The sequence below is a fragment of the Trachinotus anak genome, unplaced genomic scaffold (genome assembly GCF_046630095.1).
Source record: "Trachinotus anak isolate AG129_WGS33_773 ecotype Australia unplaced genomic scaffold, CSIRO_AGI_Tana_v1 ptg000023l, whole genome shotgun sequence".
Classification (NCBI taxonomy): Eukaryota; Metazoa; Chordata; class Actinopteri; order Carangiformes; family Carangidae; genus Trachinotus; species Trachinotus anak.
This window is the reverse complement of record NW_027273874.1, coordinates 10,485,001-10,494,816: the sequence shown is the minus strand read 5'-3', so window position 1 is coordinate 10,494,816 and position 9,816 is coordinate 10,485,001. Positions and strand designations below refer to the sequence as shown.

At 46.5% G+C, this 9,816-nt stretch overlaps 1 protein-coding gene across 2 annotated transcripts in view; it reads right to left on the bottom strand.

The window, feature by feature from the left end:
• Window positions 1-6,166: 6,166 nt before the first annotated feature.
• Window positions 6,167-9,816, bottom strand: part of LOC139606821 (ephrin type-B receptor 4b-like) — an 18,979-nt gene continuing 15,329 nt past the window's right edge. For both annotated transcript variants that reach the window (XM_071459182.1, XM_071459181.1), the window contains exons 16-21: window positions 9,567-9,635; window positions 9,141-9,190; window positions 8,952-9,051; window positions 8,641-8,834; window positions 8,403-8,561; window positions 6,167-8,170 (exon numbers count right to left, since the gene is read on the bottom strand). In XM_071459182.1, the coding sequence (XP_071315283.1) occupies window positions 8,065-8,170; window positions 8,403-8,561; window positions 8,641-8,834; window positions 8,952-9,051; window positions 9,141-9,190; window positions 9,567-9,635 (678 nt within the window). In that variant the 3' untranslated portion in view covers window positions 6,167-8,064. The remainder of the gene's footprint in view (window positions 8,171-8,402; window positions 8,562-8,640; window positions 8,835-8,951; window positions 9,052-9,140; window positions 9,191-9,566; window positions 9,636-9,816) is intronic.

Below are 9,816 nucleotides of genomic sequence, written 5' to 3'. Positions count from 1 at the left end.
TGTCATCATCAACATCAGTGATGTCATCACCAACACCTCCACCTGTCCTGTACTGACGTTAGCATGTTAGCATGCTAACCAGCTAGCTCTGGTTGAGCTCACCTGTTGAATTAGTGATTGTTTAAACAGAAAAATGTTCCAGTTGTGTTTTTGTAGATTTTCTTTCTCAACACAACAGTTTCATCTTCTCACTTCCTGAATCAAACGATGTGATGTCGTGTGTGTGTGTATTGTGTGTATAGTGTGTATTGTGTGTGTTAGTGTGTAGTGTGTGTTACCTGAGCCTTCCTGCCGTAGTACGGGTAGAACATGAGGTTAAACGTCCCATTAGGAGGAAAATACACCAGAGGTCAGATCTTATCACTGTCCTCCCTCTGAAAACACACACACACACACACACACACACACACACACACACACACACACACACACACACACACACACACACACACACAGACAGACAAACAGACAGACACACTGATCAATCTGCATGAGAACGTGAATTCACATGACGACAGAGTCGGAAATATTTATTCACCAATCATTTCAATTGATCAATAACAAATCAATAAGAACAACTGATCTGATCTTACACTTTGAAACATGGACCAAAGGTCACCTGAGCACCTGTGGAGCCGGGGGCAGGCTCTGTTCCAGACTGACAAACTTTCGTCCAATCAGAGGAGCTCGTTTGGGCGGGAAAACCTGAGAGTTCCTCTGTGTCAGTGAAGAGCATGAAGTCTGAGGCTTAGAGGAGGAGTCAGCTCCTGACCTTTATCAAAAAGGCTCATGTGACTCATCACCCCCCAAACCCCCACAGTTGTTCTGATCAGTCCTGAAAACCTGGATCTGGATCTGGATCTGGATCCTTCGGTCCTTGAGGTGATGTTTTCACACACTGATGGTCTGACTTCACCTCTCAGTAGGTACAACCTGCTGACTGTAAGAATAACAACACAATAAAAGGCTGAAAACACACACACACACACACACACACACACACACACACCTGTGAGCTCTGTGAGTGTTTTCCATACTGAAGTGAATCAAACAGCGTCATCAGGATCATTGTGGTCGTTGCAAAGTCACAGTCTGTGTGTGTTACTGTGTGTCTGTGTGTGTCAGTATGTGTGTGTGTCAGTGTGTGTCAGTGTGTGTCAGTGTGTGTGTGTCAGTGTGTGTCACTGATGATGGGACTGGAGACGACTGTGGCTGTACTGGTTCCTAGTCTCCATCAGTGGGTGAAGACCTGGGCTGTGATGGTGGTGCTGTGTCAGTGTGACAGAAAATAAAATGGTACCGTTATAATAATAATGATAAACATTTGTGTTGTGGTCTCTGGTTCTGAACTGATAAAACTGGATCAGTATGAACCTGTTACCTGGTTTCTGAACAGCCAATGAGAGCCCGTCACACCTGATGTTTCCAGGTGTTAAACTTCCTCTGATCTGAACTTAAATGATTTTAATGTTGTGAAAACAAAGTGCTCGTAAATAAACCGAATCAATAAACAAACAATAATAAACAATGATAAATAAGTAAAATGAATAAATAAACTGAAGGTAAGAACACATCAGCTGCGTGATCAATAGTTTGATTGATGCAGATCGATACAGTGATTGATCGTCTGTTGTTCTTCGGCCCATCCTCAGTGGCAGTGACATCACAGCGTGTGTGTGCTGATTGGTCAGTTTCAGGGTCAGTGTGTGTGAGTTAAAGCTGCACTGAGGAAAATTACAACATACAGATGATACAAAGGAATTCCGAGTCAGTGAACGCATCATGAAGCTGGAACAAGACTCTGGACTCAGGACAGACCAGGTCTGAGACCAGGACCAGGACGGACTCACTGGGTTTATTATACACCTGGATCAGTGCAGCTGTAAAGTGTGTGTGTGTGTGTGTGTGTGTGTGTGTGTGTGTTGTGTGTCTACTTGTCGTTGATCCGTAGTTTGAAGGAAACCCGTCTGGCGAACTTGTCCCTCTCGTTGCCAGGGGCGATGGTGTTGGAGTTGATTTTTGTACTTTTTGTACTTTGTGCTTCTGAAGATGGAGACAAAACAGACAAGATGAAGTCAATGAGACAGAGAGACAGAGACAGAGATAGGACAGAGACAAGAGGATCTCAAGGTCTTTGACACAGGTCAAAGCGCGCTTGAGGAGGTTCCAAGGATCCTTCATGAGTGTCCTTCAGATGCTAAGTGTTTCTGGAGCCTTAGCACCAAAAAAGTTCTTCAGGTCCTTGAAACAGGAGCAGGATCTAAACACATGAAGCAGGTCACATGACACAGTTCAGACTCTGATCATCACTGAGCAGCTCAGAGGAAGTGATGTCATCATAGTCTTCATCCAATCCCTTGGCTCCTTCATCATGTTGAGCCATCTCCATGGAGACGAGCGGTGGATGTCCTGTTGGCAGGTCAACAGTTTGTTCTGAGAAACTTCCACTGAGAACAGGTTCACCCTGAATGATTGATTGATTGATTGATTGATTGATTGATTGATTGATTAGTGATTGATTGATTGATTGATTGATTGATTGATTGATTGATTGATTGATTGATTGATTGATTGATTGATTGATTAGTGATTGATTGATTGATTGATTGATTGGTGATCTGTGGCAATAAGATTGCTTCCACTGTGGACACACTGCTGATACAAAGTAAACCTGGTCCTCAGTCTGAGTCTGGCCACATCTGGCCTGATTCCAGCTGTGTTTCTGTTGCTCCACATGTGGAAGTAGCTTCTGACGGTGACGCTGTACGTGGGCCGGACTCGGGCCGAGGAACGGGGCTACTAGACCTGAAGAAACACCAACATGTGGCCCCCTTTGGTGCCCTGAGTCCAGACTGACAGGGTCTGAGTGACTGGATCCAGATCAGACCTGAGGACCTGAGGAGAACCTGAACAGGTGAGACACCACCTGTCGGACCACACTAACACCTGTGTGTAGATGAACAAGTGTGTGTGTGTGTGTGTGTGTGTGTGTGTGTGTGTGTGTGTGTGTGTGTGTGTGTGAGAGAGAGGTTCTGTGAGGTTCTGTGAGGTTCAGAGGTTCTTCAGGAGGATCTGTGACTCATTAGCAAGGTTTCAGGAGTTTCACAGAGATCTTCAGGGAGGTTCTGACACTCACTGTTCGGGTTCCTGAGTTTCAGAGTTGTTTCTGAGGTTCCAGGAATTTCAGTTTCTCAGAGAGGTTATAAAAGGGAAGTTTTGTAGCTTCAAGGTCACAGACTTGTTGGTGAGGTTCCAGAGGTTTTTAGAGGTTTTAAAAGAGGTTCTAAGAGCTGTTTCTTTGGGTTTTAGAGGTTCCTTAGACGGCTCTTGAGCTACTGGTTCCATTCACCGTTTGTTCAGGGGTTTTAGAGATAGGGAGGTCAAAGGTTCTGATCGTTGTTGGTGTTCTTCCTGAACTGATGGAGGTTCTTCAGCAGGTTCTAAAGGAGGATTTCAGAAGAACTGCTGAAACTCCAGGACTTTGAGAAGTTCTCCGTTTGCTAAGGTCATAGGTTAGATTCCAGGAGTTTCAGAGGTTGTTAAGGAAGAACCAGGCGTCGTCTATAATGAGGTTCCAGGAGAGTTGAGATTTCAGGGTAGTTGGGGAGTTTCCAAGAGTCCTAGAGGGTTCCAGTGGTTCTGAGGTAAATCCAGAGGTTCTGAGGTGGATCCAAAGGTTCTGAGGTAAATCCAGAGGTTCTGAGGTAAATCCAGAGGTTCTGAGGTGGATCCAGAGGTTCTGAGGTGGATCCAGAGGTCCTGGAATAGTTTCCAGGGCGCTTTGGTATTTTGGAGGTCAGGAGCTTTGCCAAGAAGTGAAAAATCTTAAACTGGAAAAATAACATGCATCAACACACACACACACACAAATCTTCTGCTTTTTCATTTCTCTGCCAACAATGTGCTCATTAAAGTGAAATAACATGTCGACATGTTCCTTCCTATACATCACACACACACACATACACACAGACACACACATACACACACAGAGTGTCCTCACTGCAGACCTGGTGCAGGACTCTAAACTCTGCTCCTCAGCAGCATCACAGCAGCTGCTCTTCATAAAGACTCAGAGCGTCTGGAAGTGATTTCAGAGAGAGATGAGCGGCGGCGGCAGACTGCAGGGTTTCACTGGGAGGAGGTTTCAGGAGCTGTGAGTTTGTGGGGAGGGGGGGACCAAATCCTGCAAGGTTGGATGGTGGGTCCAGGTGGGCGGAGCTTGGGCGTGGCTGAGGGCGGTGCCTGCTTTGTTGTGACATCACAAAGTTCCAGAAGTCCTGACGGCTGGTTTTAAGGCTCAGTGTCTGAATACAGGCTGTGTGCATTTCTCTGTGGACTGAGGCTTTGATACTTTCACAGTATTAATATAGAACCTAGACCTGCTTTATAATCACAAACACATGGACGTCTACCTTTAGACTGTGTGGAGCTTTAACTCAACCACTGTCACAGATGACTGAACCATCATCCATCAGGTGTCTCACCTGTTTCAGCCTTTTCTCCACAGACTGTAACTGTACCGTCACTAGAGGTGGAGTTCACACTTCACTTTTCAAAGTGGGTCTCTAGCTAACTGGCTTTATCGATCACTGTTTGTGAGCTTTGACTGGACTGAGCAGTGTTAGCGTAGCTCGACGTCAACACTAACAGTGAAGAATCGTGTAAAGAAGACGTGTTGCCACACTTCATTACTGAGGCGACGTTTCCTTCACTGTCACGTCCTGATCATGTTTCTCTGTTGGAGTCTGTGTTGTTCTGTTGACGTTAGCAGCTAAGCTAACGTTAGCCAGTGTTGCTCACTGTTAGTGCTGTAGGGAGCTAAAGGGACACTGAGGCGACTGAATGAATGTCACATCCTCTGGATTTTTCCAAGTCCTTTACATAGGATTCAGTCCACAGACGGTCACAGAGACAGTCGTTACAGCAGAACCTTTAAGTTGAAGCTGTGTGTTCACTCACATCCATCATGACCCGAACTCTGTGAGCCCATCAAACCCTCAAAACCAACCCTCCTTCCATTTTCTTCGGGTCGTGGAGGCAGCAGGAGCAGGTAGTCCAGACGTCTCTCCCAGACCAGGTGGGATACCTGATCCCTCCAGCGAGGTTCCACCCCAGGTTCTCCTCCCAGTTGGACGTCTGAGGAGTCTGGAGTCTGATGCTACATCTGTATGAAATTTAAAACAAGGATATTTCATTGGGCAGGATGTCAGACGCTCCCCTCGCCCAGGAGACATTCTCTGTTATAATAATGGTAATAATAATAATATTTCCATTTATGAATAAAAGACAGAGAGCTGCCACTGATACAGATTCAGCTGCTGCGTTCCCACCACAACATGAAACCAGAATCCAGACCGGACCCTCCTCCGCTACCGGGGTCAAGGGTGAACATGATTTCCAGTAGAAACCTTCAGCTCCTGAATCCACAGAATCAACAGTAGTGACATCACTGTGGACCACTGATCCAAGATCCCATCATGCAACAGTACCGTATCAAGAAGTTGGGTGTTGTCATAGAGACGTTGACGGCTACAGCTACAGCATCACTTCTTGCTGTCGCAGCTCAACTGTTTACTACAAGAGAACGACTGGTTGTTGAGACTTCGGCTGCAACGACAGGAAGTACTAAGAAAGAATCTACATCATTCACGTTGTGCCGTAGTCGTCCCTTCAACAGGTTCAAGCTGCTTAAAGTCCGTATCGACAACGCAGAGTCCTGAAGGCAGTGATTCAGGATGTTTTACCACAGCTTCTCTTTAGGTCGTCGACCAAATCAAAGGAGGAAAACTCACCTTCTGGTTGAAAGAGGTTCAGTTCAACCTCAGCTCTCAGTCAGTGCGATTATAAAAACCCGGGGCTGAAATAAGAGAATCTAACAAGCTGCACAAGCTTTTTGTGCTTCAACCTACTGAAAAGATCAACATGACAAACATGAACTTCTCCTAGAAGCGAAGTTAAAGTCCAGGATAAAATGTCTGTTTGCTGCTTTGATCCGAACTGTTGAACCAGAAAAGCAACAGCAGTGTTCAGGTTTTCTTCTTGGTTACAGTGAAGACCGTCAGCCTTTGCCAAGTCTGTTAAAATTAGATGTAAAGGTTTGTCTCCAGCGCTGCTCGTGGTTTTTCTTACCACACAGGACAGAAGAGACCGAACAGATTAAACACTGAGTTAAAGGTTTTTACTTGTGTTCTGGAAGTGGCAGAGACAGTTACATGATTAAACACTGATGTAGTGACTGTGACAGATACAGTCAGACTGACTGACTTCAGATATGATCTTTGGTCCTCAACATCTTTTTTTACAAAATGAAAATAACTGATTTTTCTGAAACGTACTTTCAGTATAAAAAAATAGATCTGCTGCATAAAAACATGATCATGATCAAATATCAGGTACAAAAAGTGCTGAAATACAAAACCATCAACAGATCTACAATCCACTAATAACCAATATCTCTGGTGTGGTAATAAAACCTGAAACAGGTCCCTCCTCGGGGATCTGGGACATCAATGACCTGCTCCTTACTTCCTGGTTTGAAACTGAAGCTTTAAAGTGATGCTCAACCAAAAATCTTTTCTTTTTGCCCCATGTCACTGATCCCATTAGAATCTGACACGAGTGAATCACAGCTGACCACCGATCACTGACTTTTTAAGTCTACAACGATTAGTGTTTGGTACTAAAAGGGGAGAGTTTGGGAGCAGCATCAGCTTAAGGCTTGAAAATAGTTGTAGATCCTCAGCCTGGGAACATGGGCTCAATAAAGTACATCTGATTACTTACAACTTTGAAATCCATGAAAAGTAGATTTAAGACCATTTGTAGGTGCTGAGCCAGTTTAAAAAAGCCACTGTCCTTTCGGGAGACCTGTAACGTGACGTAAATACTCCTGAAGAATCACAGTAATCTGGTTAAACCCTTAAAGATCTTCTGTAACAGTTCTTCAAGGATTTCCATAAAAGTCTGGGCAGTGTTCTCAAAGACCTGTGAAGATTTCCTCAAAGAGTTTTCTGAGGTAATCCCAGAATATTCCTCACAGATTATGAAGAGCATGATACTCAAACTTCACTAGAACAAGTCAACCTGTCCTAACATACATCCACCCAGGAAGTCCTGATGTAAGGACTTCCTGAGGGGAAGGTAAATATTCCCATACTGATGGAGACTACCAACGACTGAGTTCAGAATTCCTCCACAGTGTCGTCCTAAAGTCCACAACATCCTTCAAGAAGTCTTCAAGACGATCTGATAACGTCACAGAATATTCCTAAAGGAGTACTGAGAGAGAAATTTCACTCGTACACGATCCAGTTCCTGACAAACACCCCTTCGGTTCTTGGTCAACGTCTGGTTCTCAGCAGCTTTAGCTCTGACGTCGGTTGAAGGTTTGTTCTGTGTTTCAAACATTAATCTGATGGTTTATGTTCATGGCTATGTCAGTGTTGCAGCACGGGAAGATATCAGCTGACCACCACCGTCCTGCTGTGACTCTGTGATGGACAGGGCTGGGAACCAATCCCAGCTGTGCTTTAATGTAGGGGGTGGGGCTAAGTGAACAGATGGGCTGAAAAGAGCAGAATTTCGTCCAATAAGAAGCGTCTGCTGAACTAAATCTACAAGATCAATGTCCTCCTGTGTCCTAGCTGTGTTGAATGCTGATTGGCCAGTGACAGCTGGCTCCACAGCTTATAAAACGACCAGTCAAGGGAAGAGGAGCTTTGGATTTCCTGAGAAGTTTACTGGCCGGACTGGTTTGGCAAAGCAGGGCTGCATTTGTCCTGAGTGGTAAACAATCAGAAGTCTCACTGTGGCTGGTGGTCAACTCTGTCCTTTTTTCTGATTGGTCAGAATAATAAAGTAGGCGGAGTTAATCTTCTTTAATCTCACAGCAACTCATTGGTCCAACCATCAGGAGGCGGAGTCATAGTGGTCCTAAGGCTTTCTGATTGGTCAGAATGACAGTTCGGATCAGAGTTAAGTGGTCATAATAAAGAGTGGGCGGGGCTCCACATCCTGAGTGTTGTGGTTTTGGACAGTACGCCAAGGCAGGGCTGTGATTGGTCAGTACAGCAGGGTGGGTGGGGTTTTGTGTATCCTGAGCGTTTGGATGGAGGAGAGGATTTTCTTCTGGTGGCCGGCGAGGGTCACGCCCACTCTGAGCAGGTCTCTATGGAAACAGACAGAGAGTATGGAAAGAGATTAGAGCCAAAAAAAAAAAACACAGAAAACAATCCTGAGATGTTTCTGGAAGATTTTATTCAAAATGAAATGAACTGGACTTTTAAAACCCAGAGAACAGCTGTTTCCCTGAGCGTTGACTTGCAGGCAGCCTTCATATAAACACCATATCTTCCTCACGCTGTATGAATCAGTGAGTTAATGTATGAGGTGCATCTCACTCAGTGTTGAGCTGGGAGACGACGTCCAGGCTGCTGAATCCGGCCTGCAGGAAGCTCTGCTCGTACCGCTCCATCTTTATGGCTCGCAGCCACTCGGAGACTGAACCGCAGGCTGAGAGAGGAGGGGGGCGGCGCTGGTCCAACAGAAGCTGGGACGGACTGAGAGACGAGACGGGATTACTGAGACTGAAGCAGACGAACAACAGATGACACCCCCCCCCCCATTAACGAGCCTCACCTCGGTCCGTCCGGGTGCGTCACCTTCAGGGAGGCGGGGTTTCGGATCAGCCTATCGAGCGCTGCCACCACGTCACAGAACCGCGGCCGGTTGGCTCGTTCCTTCTGCCAACAGTCCAGCATGAGTGCGTGCAGGGAGGCGGGGCACTCCGGTGGGGGGGGCAGCCGGTAGTCCTGCTCGATGGCGTTGATCACCTGACAGAGAGACAGGAGAGTGAGACAGGTGAGAGACAGACAGGTGCACACCACATTTCTAACGAACGCTGCGTTCAGAATAAATGCTCCATGATCTGTTGAACGTTTCGTTCTTACGTCCTGGTTGCTCATGTCCCAATATGGTCTTTCTCCGTATGACATCACCTCCCACATGACGATGCCGTAACTCCACGCGTCACTGGCCGACGTGAACTTCCTGCAGTCAGTCAGCCAATCAAAGAATCACTGATTAACTCCTGTGACTCTCCAGCCGCTGCACTGACAACCTGTGGGAGCGACACTCACCTGTAGGCGATGGCCTCCGGAGCCGTCCATCGAATAGGAATCTTCCCGCCCTGAGAAACGACAGTCGGTTACTTCAGGACAACATGCTGGTCACAGCTCTTTCAAAATAAAAGCACAGTGGACAGCTGTGAGCTGGGCCACAGAGACAACACGCTGCTGTGATGTGGATAAAGTTTTTGAACCAATCAGAGCAGAGCTGGAGCACAAACTGGATTAAAGTCCTGAGACTTTAAGAGGAGGACGGTATTTCAGAACTGGACCCTGACTCCACAAGTGCACTGTTCCTTTAAGGCTCATCGGCACAGACCAGCACCTCCAGACACTGTATGATACAGGCTCTCCCTCTGTCACACACCTGTGCATCTATGAGGAGGTTCATCGAGAACACGAGGTTCTCCTGTGACTGGTTTGGTTTCTTAGACTCACCAGAGAGCTGGTGTATGTCGGGTCAGAGGAGTTTTCAGTCAGGAACCTGCTGAGACCGAAATCTGACACCTGCAAACAAGTCAGAGTTACACGTGTTACCTGAGGTGAGGACATGGACAGACAGGTGGTCGGGCAGACAGACAGGTGGTCAGGCAGACAGGCGGTCAGGACATGGACAGACAGGTGGTCAGGCAGACAGACAGGTGGTCGGGCAGACAGACAGGTGGTCAGGCAGACAGGTGGTCAGGCA